At 48.5% G+C, this 21247-nt stretch overlaps 1 protein-coding gene across 1 annotated transcript; it reads left to right on the top strand.

Annotated features, from left to right (window-relative positions):
- Positions 1–12329: 12329 nt before the first annotated feature.
- On the top strand, positions 12330–19646 carry LOC311208093 (interferon-induced very large GTPase 1-like; the record flags this gene model as incomplete). The annotated part of the gene is made up of 1 exon (XM_084284514.1): positions 12330–19646. The coding sequence occupies one exon, from the start codon at positions 12330–12332 to the stop codon at positions 19644–19646; it is 7317 nt and encodes a 2438-aa protein (XP_084140640.1).
- Positions 19647–21247: the final 1601 nt, after the last annotated feature.

Genomic DNA, 21247 nt, shown 5'->3' with positions numbered 1-21247 from the left:
AGGATGAGAAGGATGCTGACAGCACCAATGTGTTAGTTGTTGCGGAGCAGTGCTTGCACAGAGCCAAGGACTTTCCTGCTCCTCATGCTGCCCTGGCAGCGAGGAGTCCAGGGTGCACAGGAGGGGACAGAGAAGCAGTACAGCTGACCCCAAGGAACCAAAGGGATGTCCCATCCCAGAGGGCGTACTGCTCAGCAATAAAATCTAGGGGAGCTGGCTGGGGTGGGAGGCAGCCACTGCTAAAGCGAGGGTTAGGCTTCAGTCAGTGGTTGGTGACCAATTGCACTGTGTATCACTTGCTTTGGATATTTGTTGGTTTATTATTATCACCATCATCATCATTATCCCTTCCTTTTCTGTCCTATTAAACTGTCTTCTTCTCAACACGCAGGTTTTTAGCACTTCATAGAATCCTAAACTGGTTTGGATTGGAAGGGACTGTGGTGGTACTGTTCTAAGCATTTGAGCTCTACCATAACTGCTCTCTCTCTCCCCGTCCTCATAGGAAAAGTGGGAGAAAATGCAATGAAAAGGGCTCATGGATTGAGATAAGGACAGGGAGATCACTCAACAAGTGTGCTTAGATAAGTTTCTAAGAGGATCTGGATTTTTTTTTTCCCTTTAACTTTTTCTTTCTTCAGTTCCCTCCCCCATCCTGCTGTGGGGGTGGGGGGAGCCAGTGAATAGCTGTGTGGTGCTTTGCTGCCTGCCTGGTTAAACCACAACATCCTCCAACATCTCCCCTGTGGGCTTCATGCTCCTCTGGCAGCTCCCCCAGGGCCCTTCCACCATGGCCCTGGGCAGGCATTGACTGCTCCCTGCATCATGCTCTGAGAACAGCCCCAGAGGCATAGTCTGTACATTGCCAGGTCATCTACTCGACCATGAGAAACCAAGGCTCCAAATCCTAAAGAATCCTAGAATGGTTTGAGATGGAAGACATATTATAGATCATTGTGGTGGTTCTGCTCGAGTGGGCAGCCGAGCTCCACCACAGCCACTCTCTCACTCCCCCTTGTCAAAGAGGAATGGGGAGAAAATACGATGAAAAGGGCTCAAAAGTTGAGATAAGGACAAGAAGACCACGCAGTAAATATTTGTGAGGGGAAAACAGAAACAGCAAAGGGAGACAGCAAGATTTATTGCTTATTACTAACAAGCTAGAGAAGTGAGAAACAAAGGAAAGAAACCAAAAGCACCTTCCCCCCCATCCACCCTCTTCCACTTCCTCCCCCCGAGCGGTTCAGAGGAACGGGGGGAATGGGGGTTATGGTCAGTCTACAGCACTTCTTCCCTGCCGCTCCTTCTCGGTCACTCTCATCCCCTGTGCTGTGGGGTCCCTCCCATGGGATGCAGTCCTTGATGAACTGATCCAGTGTGGGCTACCCACAGGCAGCAGCTCTTCCAGAGTACCATGGGGTCCATCCCTCAGGAGCAAACTGCTCCAACCTGGCTCCCCCACGGGCAGCAGCTCCTGCCAGGTCACCTGCTCCTGCATGGGCTCCTCTCCACGGGCTACACGTCCGGCCTGGAATCTGCTCCGGCAGGGGTCTTCCACAGGCAGCAGCCTCCGTTGGTGCAGGGCCACCTGCTCCACCGTGGTCTCCTCCACGGGCTGCAGCGTGGAACCCTGCTCCACTGTGGAACTCCATGGGCTGCAGGGGGACAGCCTGCTTCACCATGGGCCTCACCACAGGCCGCAGGGGACTTCTGCTCTGGTGCCTGGAGCACCTCTCCCCCTCCTTCTTCACTGACCTTGGCGCCTGCAAGGCTTTTACAGGTAAATGACTGGCTGACGGGGTGGTGTCTGGACCAGGGATTTGGGTATTTTGATCTTGGGCCGTCCTTTGAGAGGCTGGGTATGTGGGCTACGGACAGACACCAAGTGGGACGCAAGTGTGTTGGGGAGCAAGATCTCTGGGCTGATTACCAGGGCTTTAAACTAGGTTTGATGGGGGAAGGGAGGGGAGCCAAAGGTGACAGAGAAGGGCTGGGGGAAGTCATCACTGCTGTCACTGTTGAAGACAGGGAAAAATTTCTGAGCACTCCCATAGGATTGTCTGAGGACTCCTCAGAGAAGGTAGCGTTCCCGATCCCCCGTCCAGTATCTTCTTCTTGCATCCCCCCAGGAGTAACTGGACCTGCTGCTTCCCTAAAGTGCCTGTACACCAATGCACGGAGCATGGGAAACAAACAGGATGAGCTTGAGATCTGTGTTCGGTCGCGGAGCCACGATCTCGGTGCGATCACTGAGACGTGGTGGGACAGCTCGCATGACTGGAACGCAGTCATGGAGGGCTATGTCCTCTTTAGGAAAGACAGGCTGGGGAAGCGAGGGGGTGGGGTTGCCCTTTATGTGAGGGAGCAATTAGAGCTGGGGGAGAGTGAGGGGCAAGTGGAGAGCTTGTGGGTGAGAATTAAGGGGTGGGCTGGTATGGGAGATACGGTGGTGGGGGTCTACTACAGGTCTCCAGATCAGGAGGAGGAGGTCGATGAGGCCTTCTACGAGCAGCTGCTAGTAGCCTCACGATCACGAGCGCTGGTCCTCATGGGGGACTTCAATTATCCAGACATCTGCTGGGTAAGCAACTCGGCCAGGCACAAGCAGTCCAAAGGGTTCCTACAATGTGTTGAAGACAATTTTCTGATGCAGGTGGTGGAGGAGCCGACGAGGCAGGGGGTGCTCCTGGACCTCGTTCTTACCAACAGGGATGGCCTTGTTAGGGATGTGAAGGTTGGGGGCAGCTTGGGATGCAGTGACCAGGAGATGGTGGAGAACCAGATGGAACTAGGCAAAGGAAGTAAGGCTAAAAGCAGGATTGCTACCCTGGACTTCCAAAGAGCCAACTTCAACCTCTTCCTTCTTCAACCTGCTTGGGAGTATCTCATGGGATAGGTTGCTCGAAGGCAAGGGTGCTTGTGAGAGCTGGGCTACATTTAAGCAGCACTTCCATGCTCAGGGTCTGTGCATCCCAAAGAATAGGAAATCGGGGAAGGGGGGCAGGAAACCCGCGTGGATGAGCAAGGAGCTCATCAATAAGATCAAAAGGAAGAGAATGGTCTATGAAATGTGGAAAAAGGGCCTGTCCTCTTGGGAGGAGTATAGATGTGTTGTCAGGGCCTGCAGGGACACAACGAGGAAGGCTAAAGTCCACCTAGAGATGAGGCTTGCGAAAGAGATAAAGGATAATAAGAAGGGTTTTTTCAAGTATGTAAACAGCAAGAGGAAGACTAGGGATAATGTGGGTCCCTTGCTGAATGAGGGGGGTGTCCTGGTCACAGGAGACGCTGAGAAGGCAGAGAGATACTGAATGCTTTCTTTGCTTCAGTCTTTGCTCCAAGGACACTGCCCCAGGACTCCTCACCCCTGACAATACGACAAAGGGTCTGGGAAATGGAGGGCTCCCTCCGGAGCAAGACCTGGACTGGCTGGAGAGATGGGCAGGAAGAAGCCCAATGAGATTTAATAAGAGCGAGTTTTGGGGCCTCCACCCAGGAAGGAACAACCCGAAGAATCAGTACAGGCTGGGGGACTACCTGATGGAGATGAGCTCTGAAGAGAAGGACCTGGGGGTCCTGGTAGACGACAGGTTGGCCATGAGCCAGCAGTGTGCCCTTGTGATCAAGAGGGCTAATGGGATCATGGCGTGCATTAAAAGGAGCATGGCCAGCAGGTCAAGGGAGGTGATCCTCCCCCTCTACTCTGCCCTGGTCAGGCCTCACCTGGAGTACTGTGTCTAGTTCTGGGCTCCCCGGTACAAGAAAGACAGGGATCTCCTGGAAAGTGTCCAGTGGAGGACCACAGAGATGATCCGGGGCCTGGAGCATCTTCCCTGTGAGGAAAGGCTGAGAGACCTGGCTCTGTTCACCCTGGAGAAGAGAAGACTGAGACGTGATCTCCTCAGTGTATATATCTGAGGGGTGGGGGACAGTAGGATGTAGCCAACCTCTTCTCAGTGGTTTGTGGGGATAGGCCAAGGGGCAATGGCTGCAAGTTAGAGCCCAGGCAGTTCTGCACTGACATGCGAAAGAACTTCTTCACGGTGGCGGTGACGGAGCATTGGAACAGGTTGCCTAGGGAGGTTGTGGAGTCTCCTTCTCTGGAGATATTCAAGGCCTGTCTGGACGCCTAACTGGGCAGTCTGCTCTGAGGAACCTGCTTTGGCAGGGGGGTTGGACCCGATGATCTTACGAGGTCCCTTCCAACCCCTACAGTTCTGCGATTCTGTGATTTTCCTCACTCCTCTCACTTTCCCAGCTGCTTTACGGCACAGCGTTTTTTTCCCTGTCTTAAATATGCTCTCACAGAGGTGCAAAACAACATTGCTTATTGGCTCAGCTCTGGTCAGCAGTGGGGCCTTTACCAAACTTGGAGCAGCTTCTAGATCCTTCTCACAGAAACCACCGTTATGGCCCCCTGCAATCAAAACCTTGCCACGTAAACCCACTACAATCATCCAGTTCCAATTAGCTGCCCTGGGCAGGGACACCTCCCATTAGATACATACAATCATAAAATATGCAAGTTAGGGAACCCACAAGGCTCATTGAATCCAACTCCTGTGCCACCAGAGAAACACCCAAAAAAATAAATAAAAATCAGACCATGCATCTGAGAGCATTGTACAAACACTTGAACTCTGGCAGGCTCGGTGAAGTGACCACTTCCCCGGGGGAACCTGTTCCAGTGCCCGACCACCCTCTCGGTGAAGAATGTTTTCTTATATCCAGCCTGAACCTCCCCTATCCCAGCTCCATGCTGTTCCCTCGGGTCCTATTGCTGGTCAACAGAGAGCAGAGAGCGGCACCTGCCCCACCGCTCCCCTCATGAGGAAGCTAGAGGCCACCACGAGGTCTCCCCTCAGTCTTTTCTTCTCCAGGCTGAACAATCCAAGTGACTTCAGCCACTCCTCATATGTCTTCCCCTCTAGAAAATTTACCATTGTTGTTCCCTTAGTTAGTAGTTTTGCATGACAAAAGTGTAAGGCTATGTGGATGGCTGTACTGGGTCTGGCTGGAATGTTAACTTTCCCGGCAGCAGCCCATACAGTGCCATACTCTGTACTTGTAGCTAGAACAGCAGTGTTATCACACCAGTGTTGTGTCTACTGCTGAGCAGCAGTGGCACAGCATTGGGCCTTTCTCTAACCCTCCTAGGGGGTGGGCAAAAAGTGAGGAGAGAAACATCACTAGGGCAGCTGACCTAAACCAATCAAAGGGATATTCCATACCATGTGGTGTCACACTCAGCAATAAAAGGTGGAAACAGGAAGAAGAGGGGAGGGGTGGGCTCTCGTTGAGAAAACGTCGGTCCTCCTCTCGAACACCGGCTGCGTGCGTTGAGGCCTTGCTTCAAGGACGTGGTCAATCATCGCTCATTTGTGGGAAGTAGAGAGTAATTTCTTTCCTCTGCGCTTCCATATAGCCTTCATTTATGTTGTTTGTTTGTTTTCCTCCCTTCTGTTTATTTTTCCTTTTCCCCTCCCTTTTCCCTTTTCCCTTTTTATTTCCCCTTAGTTAAATTGTTTAGTTCATGGTAGTCTTTATTTAATTATTATAATTATTTCCCTTTAATTAAATTATCCTTATCTCAATCCGTGAGTAGTTCTTTGCTTTACTTCTCCCCCTCCTCATCTAAAGGAGGGGGAGTGAGAGAGCGGTTGTGGGGTTTAGCTGCCCAGCACGGTAAAACCACCACAGTCCTTTTTGGCGCCCAACGTGGGGCTCGAAGGGTTGAGATAACAATAGAATTGATTAAACGCATACAACTAACACACTTGCTTGCTAGTAACCATGTCCATTGTCCTGTTAATAATAATAGCTTTGTTCATATGTCATGCAATCCGTGTCATATTCTCCTTTCTCCTGTGTATCCAATCCAACAAAGTGCTACAATCTGTGTTCACTTTTTTTAATTCTCTGTGCTGCCAAGCACTGACCTTGGGTTTAATCTGGAATTCAGGCTCTGCGCTGTTATCATTTGGGTCCCATGGAAACTATCTTTCAGAGAATATTCAGAACTACACTGCCTTCCTTTTCTCGTCTGGATACCAGTTTATTAATAATATTCGGAATGGTACCTTTCCCTTCTTCCACAGTGGGCTAATTACAACAGTTTGGGAGTATTTTGAAGATCCATCTGTAACCCATGTATTGCTATTTCTAATTCTGAATAACAGGTTTCATTTTATCTCTAAGATTAGTCGATTGTTTAGAAAACTTATTTGGGAACCTGTCCCGAAACAGTCTTGTGGTGAGTGGCAAGGTGTGTGGGAGGATGTTGGCAGATACCTGTCACGAGTGTCTCCTCCAATAGTTTTGAACTTCACCCCTGAGCAAGTGCTAAATCTTAAAAACTTGGTAGAATGTTTGAGAGTTGTATGTCCTGACCCTGGTAATGCTGGAGAATGACAGCTTGCAGCATTGTGCTGGGTCCTGGCTTATTCCTATCAAACACTGTTTAACATCATCCAGCAACTTGAAGAGAGGGAGGAAGTCTCTGAATCTGATGACCAAGTAACACATGCTGTGGCTGACCCAGAGGACCAACCAACTATGGTATCAGTCGCCCCCATAGTCAAGTCAAAACAATGGAAACGGAGGTCAGCTCGTTTAGTAAGGGAAGAAGGCTCTCCTAAGAAGGAGGGAGAAGGGGAAATGGCAGGCACCTCTAAAGCAGAGCCATCACAAAAACAGCAGGAAGACGAGACGGAAATCATAAAGGAATCAGAAATCACTCGATCCTTATCCCTGAGTGAGATGCGAGAAATACGAAAGGATTATGGTCGACGCCCAGGTGAACACATCCTCACCTGGCTGCTTCGATGCTGGGATGCTGGGGCCAATAGCCTACAATTAGAAGGCAATGAAGCCAAGCAGCTGGGATCCCTCTCTAGAGAAAAGGTAATCAACAAAGTAATCGGGAGAGGAGCACAGGCCCTCAGCCTCTGGAGACGACTCCTGGCAGCTATGAGAGAAAGATATCCCCAAAAGGAAGATATTGTATATCACATAGGCAAGTGGACCACTATGGATAAAGGTCTCCAGCATCTGCGGGAATTAGCTGTGTGGGAGATGATTTATAGTGATTTGGACAATGCCCAGACACCTCAAGACCCCGATGAAGTCCAGTGCACAACATCCATGTGGCGTAAATTTGTGCGGAGTGTACCATCAGCACATGCCAGTACCCTGGCAGCAATTTTCTGGGAGGAGGGGATGGGACCAACAATGTATGATGTGTCCTGCCAGCTTCAACAATATGAAGACAATGTCTCTGCTCCGCTACAGTCCTGTGTCTCAGCTGTGGAGAAACTGTCTAAAGGACTTGACAAGCTCGTGGAACAAGTATATTCCCCCTCATTTAGACAGAGTGATACTTCAGCCACTAAGAATCAGCATTCACCTGCTCAAGAGAGAGAGTACCCAAGATGTACACCAGGTGGCACCTTGTGGTTTTATCTGTGTGACCATGGGGAAGATATGAGGAAATGGGATGGTGTACCTACTTCAACCCTAGCTGCTTGGGTACGTGAACTGAAAGGAAATACAGCAGCAAGAAGAGGGGCTCCTAAGGGAAATGCTGCTCCAGTTTCTATTGGGCAGTACCCCAGAGGCAGTAGAAGAGCTGATGTTATTCTTGACCCTGATGAAGGGACCTCTACCTCTCATTTGCAAGAATTAAGTGGCAGACGCTCCAGCCAGGACTAGAGGGGCCCTGCCTCTGGCCAGGTAGAGGAGAGGGATAACCGGATTTATTGGACTGTGTGGATCCGATGGTCTGGCACATCAGAACCACAAGAATACAAAGCTTTAGTGGACACTGGCGCACAATGTACCTTAATGCCATCAGGCTACCAAGGGACAGAACTCACCTGTATCTCTGGAGTGACAGGGGGATCCCAACAACTATCTGTACTGGAAGCTGAAGTGAGTCTAACTGGGAATGAGTGGCAAAAGCATCCCATTGTGACTGGCCCAGAGGCTCCGTGTATCCTTGGCATAGACTATCTCAAGAGAGGGTACTTCAAGGATCCAAAAGGATACCGGTGGGCTTTTGGCATAGCTGCTTTGAGCACAGAGAAGATTAGGCAGCTGTCTACCCTGCCTGGCCTTTCAGAAGACCCTTCTGTTGTAGGATTGTTGAAGGTTGAAGAACAACAGGTACCAATTGCTACTACAACGGTGCACCGACGGCAATATCGCACCAACCGAGACTCCCTGATTCCCATCCATGAGTTGGTTCACCGACTGGAGAGTCAGGGAGTAATCAGCAAGACTCGCTCACCCTTTAATAGTCCTATATGGCCAGTACGAAAGTCTAATGGCGAGTGGAGGCTAACAGTGGACTATCGAGGCCTGAATGAAGTCACGCCACCACTGAGTGCTGCAGTGCCGGACATGCTAGAACTTCAGTACGAACTAGAGTCAAAGGCAGCCAAGTGGTACGCCACAATTGATATTGCTAATGCATTTTTCTCCATCCCTTTGGCAGAAGCATGCAGGCCGCAGTTTGCTTTCACTTGGAGGGGCATCCAATACACCTGGAATCGGCTGCCCCAGGGGTGGAAACACAGCCCTACCATTTGCCATGGACTGATCCAGTCTGCACTGGAGCAAGGGGGAGCTCCTGAGCACCTTCATTACATTGACGACATCCTCGTGTGGGGCAACACAGCAGAAGAAGTTTTTGAGAAAGGGAAGAAAATAATCCAAATTCTCCTGAAAGCTGGTTTTGCCATTAAACAGAGCAAGGTCAAGGGGCCTGCACAGGAAATCCAGTTCTTGGGGGTAAAATGGCAGGATGGACATCGCCATATTCCAATGGATGTGATCAATAAAATAACAGCAATGTCTCCGCCAACTAGCAAAAAGGAAACACAAGCTTTCCTAGGCCTCGTGGGATTCTGGAGAATGCATGTGCCAGGCTATAGTCAGCTTGTGAGTCCTCTATATCGAGTGACTCGAAAGAGAAACTATTTTGAGTGGGGCCCTGAGCAACAACAGGCATTTGAACAAATCAAACAAGAAATAGCTCATGCAGTAGCCCTTGGGCCTGTCCGTACTGGACCAGCTGTGCAAAATATACTGTACACTGCAGCTGGGGAGCATGGCCTCACCTGGAGCCTTTGGCAGAAAACCCCAGAAGAAACTCGAGGTCGACCTCTGGGCTTCTGGAGTCGGGGCTATCGAGGATCAGAAGCCAATTACACCCCAACTGAAAAAGAAATACAGCATATGAGGGTGTTCGAGCTGCTTCAGAAGTTGTGGGTACAGAGGCACAGCTCCTCTTGGCACCGCGGCTACCTGTGTTACATTGGATGTTCAAAGAGAAAATTCCCACTACACACCATGCAACTGATGCTACATGGAGTAAGTGGATAGCGTTAATTACACAGCGGGCTCGAATGGGAAAACCCAATCGCCCAGGAATCCTGGAAGAGATTATGGACTGGCCAGAAGGCAGAGGTTTCGGAGTGCCAACAGAAGAGGTAACCCGTGCTGAAGAGGCACCACCATACAATGAGTTGCCAGAAGACAGAAAGCAGTATGCGTTGTTTACTGATGGATCCTGCCGTGTGATAGGGAGCCATCGGAAATGGAAAGCTGCTGTGTGGAATCCCATACGACGAGTTGTGGAAGCCATGGAAGGGGAAGGTGAGTCGAGTCAGTATGCAGAAGTAAAAGCCATACAACTAGCCCTAGATATCACCGAAAGAGAAAATTGGCCAGTATTGTATCTTTATACTGACTCATGGATGGTGGCAAATGCTCTGTGGGGGTGGCTGCAGCAATGGAAACAGAACAACTGGCAGCGCAGAGGTAAACCTATCTGGGCTGCTACCCTGTGGCAAGATACTGCTGCCCGGGTAGAAAACCTGGATGTTAAAGTACGTCATGTAGATGCCCACATGCCCAAGAGTCGCACTACTGAAGAACATCAGAACAACAAAGAAGTAGATCGAGCTTCGAAAATTGAAGTGGCTCAGGTGGACCTAGACTGGGAACGTAAGGGTGAGCTGTTTGTAGCTCGATGGGCCCATGAAACATCAGGACATCTGGGGAGGAATGCCACTTACAGATGGGCTCGTGATCGAGGGGTGGACTTGACCATTGAGGCCATCACACAGGTTACCCATGAGTGTGAGACCTGTGCTGCAATCAAGAAAGCCATGAAGGTAAAATCTCCCTGGAACAGGGGGAGATGGCTAGGGTTTCAATATGGTGAGGCCTGGCAAATTGACTATATCAGACCACTTCCAAAAACCCGCCAAGGCAAACGGTATATACTCACCATGGTAGAAGCAACTACTGGGTGGCTGGAAACATACCCTGTAAACCATGCCACGACCCGAAACACTATCTTGGGCCTGGAAAGACAAGTATTGTGGCGTCATGGTACACCAGAGAGAATTGAGTCTGACAATGGGAGTCATTTCCGAAACAATCTTGTTACCTCCTGGGCAAAGAGACATGGTATTGAGTGGGTGTACCACATCCCTTATCACCCACAAGCCTCTGGGAAGGTTGAGAGGTACAATGGACTGTTAAAGACTATGTTACGAGCATTAGGTGCTGGGACGTGGAAACAATGGGACACAAATCTACCAGAAGCCACTTGGCTAGTTAACAATAGGGGGTCTGACAGCCGTGCTGGTCCTGCCGAAACAAAACCCCTACACACTGTGAAAGGAGCTAAAGTTCCCGTAGTGCATATAGGAAGGTGGATGGGGAAGGCAGTGTGGGTTGCTCCTGCCTCGGGAAAAGGCAAACCCACTCATGGGATTGTCTTTGCCCAAGGACCAGGGTATACCTGGTGGGTCATGCAGAAGAATGGGGATATCAAGTGTGTGCCTCAAGGAGATTTGACATTGAGAGAAAACTAATCTATAATCTAAGTTATATGTTGTAGGAAGATGCTGTAGGATCAACGACAGGTCAACTTTGCAAGGAGCAGGGCAGTGCAACAAGGACTTGAGCTAAGCTGGTGCTGGTGTCCAGACATCCGACTCCGCCTGCCTTGAGTGGCCACTTTGGCAGATGAAGACCTAATCACCAACAGTTCTTATGAACATTTTCCAAGAAAGACCTATGGAATGAAAAGATACACCTGCCTATTAATCCTGTCCTGTTAAATCCTTTTCCTGTTGAAGGACAAGGAATAATGATGAGAATGCATGTATGCAAAAGTATGGGGATCTGAGTGTGACATAAATGTTATGGAATAAGGGGTGGAGGTTGTATTGGGTCTGGCTGGAATGTTAACTTTCCTGGCAGCAGCCCATACAGTGCCATACTCTGTACTTGTAGCTGGAACAGCAGTGTTATCACACCAGTGTTGTGTCTACTGCTGAGCAGCAGTGGCACAGCATTGGGCCTTTCTCTAACCCTCCTAGGGGGTGGGCAAAAAGTGAGGAGAGAAACATCACTAGGGCAGCTGACCTAAACCAATCAAAGGGATATTCCATACCATGTGGTGTCACACTCAGCAATAAAAGGTGGAAACAGGAAGAAGAGGGGAGGGGTGGGCTCTCGTTGAGAAAACGTCGGTCCTCCTCTCGAACACCGGCTGCGTGCGTTGAGGCCTTGCTTCAAGGACGTGGTCAATCATCGCTCATTTGTGGGAAGTAGAGAGTAATTTCTTTCCTCTGCGCTTCCATATAGCCTTCATTTATGTTGTTTGTTTGTTTTCCTCCCTTCTGTTTATTTTTCCTTTTCCCCTCCCTTTTCCCTTTTCCCTTTTTATTTCCCCTTAGTTAAATTGTTTAGTTCATGGTAGTCTTTATTTAATTATTATAATTATTTCCCTTTAATTAAATTATCCTTATCTCAACCCGTGAGTAGTTCTTTGCTTTACTTCTCCCCCTCCTCATCTAAAGGAGGAGGAGTGAGAGAGCGGTTGTGGGGTTTAGCTGCCCAGCACGGTAAAACCACCACAATTGCGAGAGTGTTGGCTTCATTAAGATTATCCAGTCTCGAGTCGCTACTTGATAGGCCAGAGATTGCCTCTCTCCAGGCAGTCCCTTTCTCTACCTCACGTGGGCGAGTGCTTTAAGGACGAGGAGCCAGTGACGGGTGAGACCATTCCTGCTAGGTTATACATGGGTGCTGTTGAAGGCAGCGCCTTGTCCATGGCATTTGTGCAGCCGTGCCAGTGGTTGCGTATGTCTGTCTGTCTGTGTCTGCCTGTCTCAGGGGTGCCTGAGGCTGGGTTCCAGCAGCAGGGCAGAAGAAATCCCTGAGCTGGGAACTATGGAGAGGCCTCTTTGAAGGGGTGGTGGCCTCCTCTAACCTGATGTAACAAAAGTCTCTTTTCCCCTTCCACAGCCATGGAGTCACAGGAGGAGAGAGCAGATGCTGGGGAAAAGGCACGAATTGCTAAGCAATTGCTGGCAGAAGCATTTGAGAAGGAAGGACTTGATGAAGAATACTGGCTCCCCAAACTGTCAGAGATATTGGGTGTTAAGTCAATAAATGCTTTGAAACATCTACAATATGAAGACTACCTTAAATTGGCAGGTGAAGGACGGCATAACTGGGAGACCAAAGCACTCAAAAGGCTTCTGGGAATCACAGGCAACGAAACAGGTGTTGATGAGCTGCAGAAACAGCACTTGGAGAGGATGAAGCAGAGACAAGAAGAAGCCAAGTCAATCCTACGGGAGCTGGAAGAAATGCAGAAGAGCCACAGCCACAGCAAGGAAATGATAAGACAGAAAGAGGAGGCCCTACAGCAAGCCATGGACATTCCCAAGGAGTACTGGGCACCTCCAGAGAAGGGATTGCTGGATGAGCTGGTGAACATCCAGAAGCAACTGGAGCAGCAGGAGAAGTCCATGGGGAAGAGGGAGAATGTCTCTGACGAGGAGGTCCTGAGGTGGGCATCGGGAGGCCTGGCTCTGCAGGGGATTTACCAAACCAAGAGCCTGGAGGATGTGCTGGCAAAGCGAGAGCAACTCATCAGGGTCCCTGATGGCTTCGTGCTCACTGGTCCAGTGCAAGGGTCGCTGCTTGAGAGGAAGGAGTTCTCCTCCTCTGCAGCAGAAGCCTCTTTCACCAAGTCCATGGAGCAGCTGGGGTTCAGCATCAATGCTTCTGTCAAAGCTGGGTTCAGGGGATTCAGTGTTGAAACAGATGCAGATTACGGCAAGTCCTCACAGTCAGAGGACTCCCATCGGTCACGCTCGGAGCAGGCGTACATTTGCACCACCATGTACCAGTACATCCCTCTGGCCTCCTACTACTTCCAAAAGGACCAGCTTCGCCTCTCAGACGCAGCCCTGCGAGATCTGCAAGACATGGAACAGCTTCTGAGCATCACCCAGGAGGCAGACAGGTTCCACCTACTGAAGAGCAGGTGCACCAGCTTCTTCAGCAGGTTTGGGTCCCACGTGAACCAGGGACCCCTCCACTTTGGGGGAATATTCTGGTGGAAAGCATCTGCCGAAGGTTTCAGGGCAGAGCAATGGGATGAGATGAAGCAACAAACATCTGAAGCACTGAACAGCTACGTCGGGGCTAGCTTCAGCGGCTTCAGTACCAAGTGGGGAGTGAAGGGGGATGCTTCAAAGTCCAGCTCACAGGCATCATTTCAGGGAAGAGACAGAAGCAGCACCCACAGAGCAGTTCAGCTCTATGTGACCAAAACAGGGGGCCCAGCAGAGACAGATTCCCTTCCTGAGTGGAAATGCGGGCTTGTGGCCAATAACACAACCTGGTGTGTGATCGACCGGGGCTTTCAGCTGATCCCAGTGTGGGACATAATCCTGTCCAACCACAGCAGCGATTTTAAATCCTCCCATCAAATGGGCAGCAGCCTCAGGACTGTCTATGAAGCGCTAACAGACCACAGCACCGGTGTGATCTTTGGAGAGGAACTGGCCAGTGCTGTAGAAGAGGCCAGAGCTTTCCTGGAGCAAGTGAAGACCTGGGAGGGGACAGTGGATGAAAAGAAACTGCTCATGTTGCTAGATTTTAAACAGGGCCTGAATAAAAGAACAAAAAATCACAGTGTCTGGATCAACTTGTGTCTGTCAGACAAAGCATTGCAGGAGTTCCTCGTGAACACTGTTTCTTTTTGCCAGAAGTCTTCTCCAGAAAACACCATCTACATCAAATCTCTGCTGCAGTGCCTGCTGGATCCTCACATCTATTCTGTAAGGGATTTCCCCAAGACTTCCTTCATTATGCAATGGGTCTTCCAGAAGGAGCACACGCTTCCACAAACTCCCAATATTTCCAGTCCTGAAGATCTCATTAAGACACTGGTGGATGGGAAGGTGTACATCATGGAAGTCACCTACGCACCGGCAACTTCTGCATCTGCCATTCATGAGGCAAAGATCAAAGCCACCTTCACTGTAAGCCAGTCTGTTTCTTCCTTGCTCCAGTCTCTGCAGCAAAGGGCACAGGAAGACATAGAACTCTTAGTGCTCTTAGTTACAACCAGCATGGGATACCAAGTAGAAAGCGGCACTTTTCAGTGCCTCCTTGGGTGTCCAGAAATTAATTTCATGATAAAGGAAATGCACATGGCACATAACGAGTATCAGAGCCTGAAGGAACAGGATGTTTGCAGAGCTCAGGCCTTCCTGCTGCTGAGGGGGCTCACCATAACATTCGAAAACAAGAAGGTGACCCCTGAGCAGAAGAATGATCGCTTACTTTTCATGAAAGAAAAGATGAAAAACACATGGTCCACAGAGATGAAAGCTCTCCTCAAAGAGCACAATGCATTCAAAGACTGGGAGATGCTGGAAAGAGATTTACAATCCTTCATCGATGGGCAAGTAGAGGACACATCTGACAACCTGAAGAAAGACAATAGAATCAAAGACATGAAAGATGCTTTTCAAGGCATGCAGCCTCCCAGTCAGTGCAAACCCAAATCAGACAGCAGCAAATCCAAAGCAAGTCAAGCCACTGCAAACCCGGAGTTCGTCAACTTACTTAAGCGCCTCGGGCTGGAAAGGTACTATCCAAGAAAAATGGGCACAGAAGATTTCCACATAATACACCAGACATCTGTATACGACAGCCAGCCCAGCAAGGACAGCGAGCTACCATTTTACTTCCTGCAAAGGCTCCTGACCGTGGATTATCGGGTGAGGTACCTGACTTGCAAGGAGACGAGTAAGCCGGGAGTCGCGCCCACACCAAACACCTCAGGGGAGGAGCACGAGCCCTCTGATTCCTTTGATGACTTTCTCAGTGACTTGGACAAAGGAGCCTCTGAATCTGCAAGCAGGGAGAGTCATGTGCACCCCATGGACCTCCAGATGGCAATTTTTCATTGTGCTGATGATTTCATGAGACAGTACCTTTCATCCAAGCTCGCTTTCTGCCAGTTTGCACTACCCCTCCTGGTACCAAACCCGGGCACTTCACAGATAGAGTTCCCTCTCTGGTCCCTCAGCCAGATCAAGAAGAGCTGGAAAGGGATGGTGAGATCGGGAGAGCAGACAAGGAATAGCAGTCACAAAAGCAAACTCATTTATCAGGCAGAGATGCCCATCGTGTCCTTCCTCCGCATCGGCAGCTCTCCTTCCTCTTCCAAGTCTCAGCTCCTGAATGCCCTGCTGAGCATGAAAAAACACGACACTTTTTTCCACCGCCATTGCAAAGGCAGCACCAAAGACTGCTTCCTGATGAAAGGTGTTGTGGAGATCTCCTGGTACCTTCCCCGTGGTAGCGACGATGACAGCTTTAACGGCCCTGTTGCTTTCTGTAACCTGCACGGAGATGCAAGGGATCACGAACCCCAGCTGCAGTTTTTACAGGAGATCTCTGCCGTGAACGTGGTTCTTGTTTCTGAGTATGATCAGAGCAACGAGAAGAAAGGCAGGAAAATTTTACATGATCTGTGGGAGTCTCAGAGGCCTTTGGTTTGCCTTTTCACTGAGAAAGACAGCATTGCAGCTGGGCGATCTAGCCAAAACGTAAGAATAGGGATCAAGAACAGAAATGAAGCAGAATTAGTGGGTGAGCTGACAAAAACAATCCGAGACCTAGTGGAAGGGTCGAGCACGCTTGTTAGCCTCAATGCATGCCTGAGCACAGCTCGCCAGTACGGCTTCTTAGTCAATGAAGATGCAGAAGCATGTGTGACAGCCAAAGAAATGGCAATCAAACTGGTGAATCTGTTGAAGAAAGAGAAGTTGACTGAGATCAAGTCACAGCTACTGCCTCTTCAGGGAAAACTGTGGTACCTGTGGTGTAAAAAGGACAAAGAACTCACTCGCTTGCAGGAAAAGGGGAACAAGAGCATAGAGCATCATCGGAGCCAAATTGAATTGGAGAAGTCGGCAATACGAAGAAAGCAACTAGACAAAGCGTTTCCCCTCAATCAGCTGATGAAAACAGTCCTTGACTTTCTCCAGTCACAGCCAGACAATACCAAGAAATTCTTTCTGCAGTGGATGAAGATCTTCATGGATGACATCTCCTCTGATCGCCTTGATGAGCTGAAGAGAGAGTATCATCGCTTATGGTATCAAATCCTGGCATTAAAGAAAAACAATGAAAATAACAACCTGAAAACTCAATTGATGAAGAAATTAGATGCCCTTTCTGATGAAATCAATGATTCGTCCATTGGCCTTGAGCATATTTTGAGAGAGGTGGGGCAGATTTATGAGGCACTGGAATCAACAACCTCCAAAGAAAATTGGTATGTCAAACTACCTGAAATTGCTGCCAATCTGATGGTTTTAGGGTATCCCATTGAGCTGATGGATGGTGATGCTTCTTACATACCACTGCAATGGATTGGAGCCGTCTTTGACAGGTTAATTGAGAAGCTAGGGGACAAGCGAGTATTTGTGCTTTCCGTGCTTGGCATCCAGAGCACAGGGAAGTCAACCCTGCTGAATGCCATGTTTGGTCTGCAGTTTAACGTCAGCGCAGGGAGGTGCACCCGGGGAGCGTTTATGCAGCTCATTAAAGTGGACGAGAAGCTCCAACAGGATTTGAACTTTGATTACATGCTCGTTGTTGACACAGAAGGACTTCGTGCCATAGAGATGGCCAATAAGCAGTCACTTAACCACGACAATGAGCTGGCCACCTTTGTCATTGGCATCGGCAACATGACTCTGATCAACATCTTTGGAGAAAATCCTTCAGAAATGCAAGACGTCCTTCAGATTGCTGTGCAGGCTTTCCTGAGGATGAAGCAAGTTAATATTTCCCCAGGCTGCCTCTTTGTGCACCAAAACGTGGGCGAAATAACCGCAAAGGAACAGAACATGGAAGGACAAAGACGTCTGCAGGAAAAGCTGGATGAAATGACCGTGATTGCGGCCCAGCAGGAATTCTGTGACATCACCTGCTTCAGCGACGTCATCCGCTTTGACGTGAACACCCACATTCATTACTTTGCTCACCTGTGGGAAGGAAACCCACCGATGGCACCGCCCAACCCCACCTACAGCCAGAACGTCCAGGAATTAAAGAGCAAAATTCTCCAAGCTGCCAAGAAGGAATCGCACAGCAGCATTTTGAGGCTCTCCAGCTTGAAAGTTCGTATCAGTGACCTGTGGAATGCCTTGCTGAATGAAAACTTCGTTTTCAGCTTCAAGAATTCAGTGGAGATTGCTGCCTACAAGAAACTGGAAACTGCATTTAGTCAGTGGACCTGGCAGCTGAGAAGTCACATCTTAGACTTGCAAATGAAACTGGAAAACAAGGTGCGGAATGGGGAGTTGGACAAGGTCACCACGGAACACCTTGAAAAACTGGTGCAAGAGAGAAGTGATGACATCACCAAGAACATGGAAACATTCTTCAGTGAAGACAAAGACCATGAAATACTGATCCAGTGGAAAAGCAGCACAGAACTGAAGCTGAAAGAACTGAGAGAGTCCCTTCTTGTTGAAACACGAAGGAAGTGTGAGAAACTTACAGAACTAAAGAAAAGCCAGAGTAAACTGGATGAGAGGAAGTCGACATATGAAAATGAGCTCCTGAGAAAGAGCAGAGAGTTGGCCCTGTCTCTAAAAGGCCAGAAATTAGGTGAAAGTGAACTGAGAAACCGCTTCAATTCTATCTGGATGGAGAGGCTTTATGAAGTCTCCTCTGCTGCTCCCCCTCAGGAAGAGGTGGACATCGATGTGGACATAGAAGATGTCCTTCTAGAGCACTTTAGGGAGCCTAATGTAGTTAAACAAATATTGAATTTATACCAAAATACTATATTTTCTGTTGACATAGATAAACATGTGTCTAAGAAAAAAATGTTCCACACCATTCCTAGGAGTTTGGACGACGCCGATGTGAACAGCATGCACCGCATTACAGATAGCATTATAATGCGTGTGAAGGCAAACATTGAGAAGAAGCAAAAGGACAAAATGGATTACAGTCGAACTTTTATTCATGAAATACTAAATGAAGTGGAGAAAGGTATGGACTCTGTTCCTACCACTGCAAATTACAGTTTTAATAAAGTTTACAAAATGGAATTATCACTGTACCTGTGCAGAATGGCAGCAGAAAGGTTTAAAGACATGCATGCAGCATTCAGGAAAGCAAATGATCCAGTCGTCTACCTGGTGAGCAAGAGAGAAGACTTCTTCAAATGTTTCCAGATTTCCTGCCAAGGAGCCTCTTGTATCACAACATTTGCTGATTTCCTGTGCAGCAAGATTGCCCCAGCTCTTCGACACGCCATCTATGAGAAGACAGCTCTTGACATAGCTCGAGACGTGAAGGATAAAATTCCAGATTTCAGAGGCAATAGATCCACTCTGGAAAATTACATGCTGAAATACCTAGCAGAAGAAGAAAAATTTGAAAATTTCAAGCATTACCTTAATGCCCCAGGAGACTTTTTAAATAATTACATTAAGACAAAAGTTGAGACGTACTGTTTAGATAAGAACAGAAGGCTAGAGACGTTTTTAAGAGACTCCCTCTCTTGTTACTATGAAAACATTCAGTCAGCTGTTTTTGCATCAACCACGGTTGTCAAAGACAGAAACGACAGAAAGGATAAAATCTCTCTTTGGCTGGATGAATTCTGCAAAGCACTTGGAGACGTGCTAAGCTTGCCCAGGAGCGACCTGAAGGGCATTGAACATCAGGAGATAACAGACATAGAGTTCCTGAATAATGCCATGACAGAAGCACTGTCTCCTGTTATTGATGATCTCAGGAAAGAGTTTGAAGAAGCTTGTATGAATTCCTTTGAAAGGCAGCCTCACACAATACTAGCTGAGCAGTTTGCAGGGTGCCAGGAGCAGTGTCCATTTTGTGGGGCTGTTTGCACTAACACTATGCCAAACCATGACGGAGACCACCGGGTTGTCTTCCATCGTCCACGAGTTTTGACAGGACGCAGATGGCATAAAACAGACCACCTAGTCATTGATATTTGTTCTAGTGATGTTTCAAGTGACTGCTCATTCAGGATTGGTGAAGACACATGGATCCCCTACAAGAAATACCGCGATGCAGGACCTCCATATTCCACTTGGAGCATTCCTCCTGACCTGTCCATGCAAGCATACTGGAAATGGTTTGTGTCTTCTTTCAGGACACAGCTAGAACAATGCTACAATGGGAAATTTCATGGCAGTGGAGAAATCCCTGCTTCGTGGCACACAGTTACAAAGCAGAATGCACTCGCTGAACTGGAGAAATGTTAGGCTAAGTTGGTATGAAGGAAAAACTGCAAGTGCTTTGCATTTTAGAAGAACATAATACAAGGATAACCACAAAATCTTCTTGTAATGATTATGATTTAACCATGTCAATAAAACTAAATGTAATTGCTGCAACGTTGGGTGAACTAAGGAGTGCTTCTCATGCCGCTGCTCAGCGATTCCCTTGCTGCATGATAAAGTCAAAGTCCTCTCCCTTTCTTGCCATAAATATTTACATCAGCTTTGTCTTAAAGCAAACTAGAATAATATTCCTGCAGGAAGCAGTCATACCGCCAAGATCAAGACCAAGTGCCAGATGAAGAGCAAAGGCAGCATTAGAAAGGACCGGTTTTATCAGCTGCTATGGGAACAGAAATGACACTGGCAAAAGAACAGTTTCCCTGCAGCAATACTTGTCACACTTGCAGAAAGGACAGCGGGGTCTGCAAGCAGGTGGACATTTGTGGGGAACTTGTCTGTTTTGTTTTTTGGGGTTATTGTTTGCATTCATAAACTCAGTACTCAGGTTCTGTTCTTTTTCTGATGCCATTAAAGTAATTAACACAGCAGCCTATGCAGATTTAGACAGTGACTTTTAACTCTGTGGTTATTAGGTATATGTCCTAGGTTAAGATGTGCCCCCACTTCCATGAGCCATTTCTACTCATGAGCCTGGCAAAGTTCCGTCCAGCTCCTAGCCACCCCAATTGTTTTTGCCAAGCACTTCTGTGTTGGGTAAAAGCCCTTTATAACCAATGTAGAGAATTAGACAGCTTTGCAGCTTCCTCAGCAGCTGTCAGCAGTGCGTGAGCTTAGTGTTTGTGCTGTCAAGACAGGCAGGTGGCAACTGAACAAACAGGGTCTGGAGAACATGGAAGTGGCTCTGCCTGCACCAGTGCAGTGGGAGGGGGTGTTTACTCTGCACTTTTCCTGCAATCCTGCTGCAAACCCAATGACCAGAGTCTCCTGAAGAGCTGTCAAGAGTGGTGATCCATTATAATGCTTTGTAGTCTTTGCTAATAAACTGCGTTGGACTGGACTGGTCTCTGCATGCTTCATTTCAAGGTGAGCCACAATTCTCCTAGAATCATAAAATCAGAATGGTTTGGGTTGGAAAGGACTTTGAAGATCATCTAGTTCCAATCCCCCTGCTATGGGCAGGGCCACCTCCCACTAGATCAAGGTAGCTCAAAGCCCCATCCAGCCTGGCCTTGAACACCTCCAGGGATGGGGCATCCACAGCATCTCTAGGAAACCTGTGCCAGTGCCTCACTGCTGTCATATTAAAGATTTTCTTCCTAATTTCTAATCTAAATCTCCCCTCTTAGTTTAAAGCCATTACCCCTTGTCCACCACTCCCCAGGGATGGTGATGCCACTGCCTCCCTGGGCAACCATCCCAATGCCTGACTGCTCTTTCTGAGCAGAAATGTCTCCTCATTTCCAACCTGAACCTCCCCTGGTACAACTTGGGCCCATTCCCTTCTTATCGATGGGTGTCACATTTGCAAGTCTCCAGTCATCTGCAACATCTCCAGTTGACTAGGCGCACTGATACATGATGGAAATTGGCTCAGCAATCACATCTGCTAATTCCCTCAGCAC

The sequence above is a fragment of the Netta rufina genome (assembly GCF_964035555.1).
Source record: "Netta rufina genome assembly, chromosome: 3".
Lineage (NCBI taxonomy): Eukaryota > Metazoa > Chordata > Aves > Anseriformes > Anatidae > Netta > Netta rufina.
Note: the sequence above shows the minus strand (reverse complement) of the source record. Positions and strands in the feature narration are given on the sequence as shown.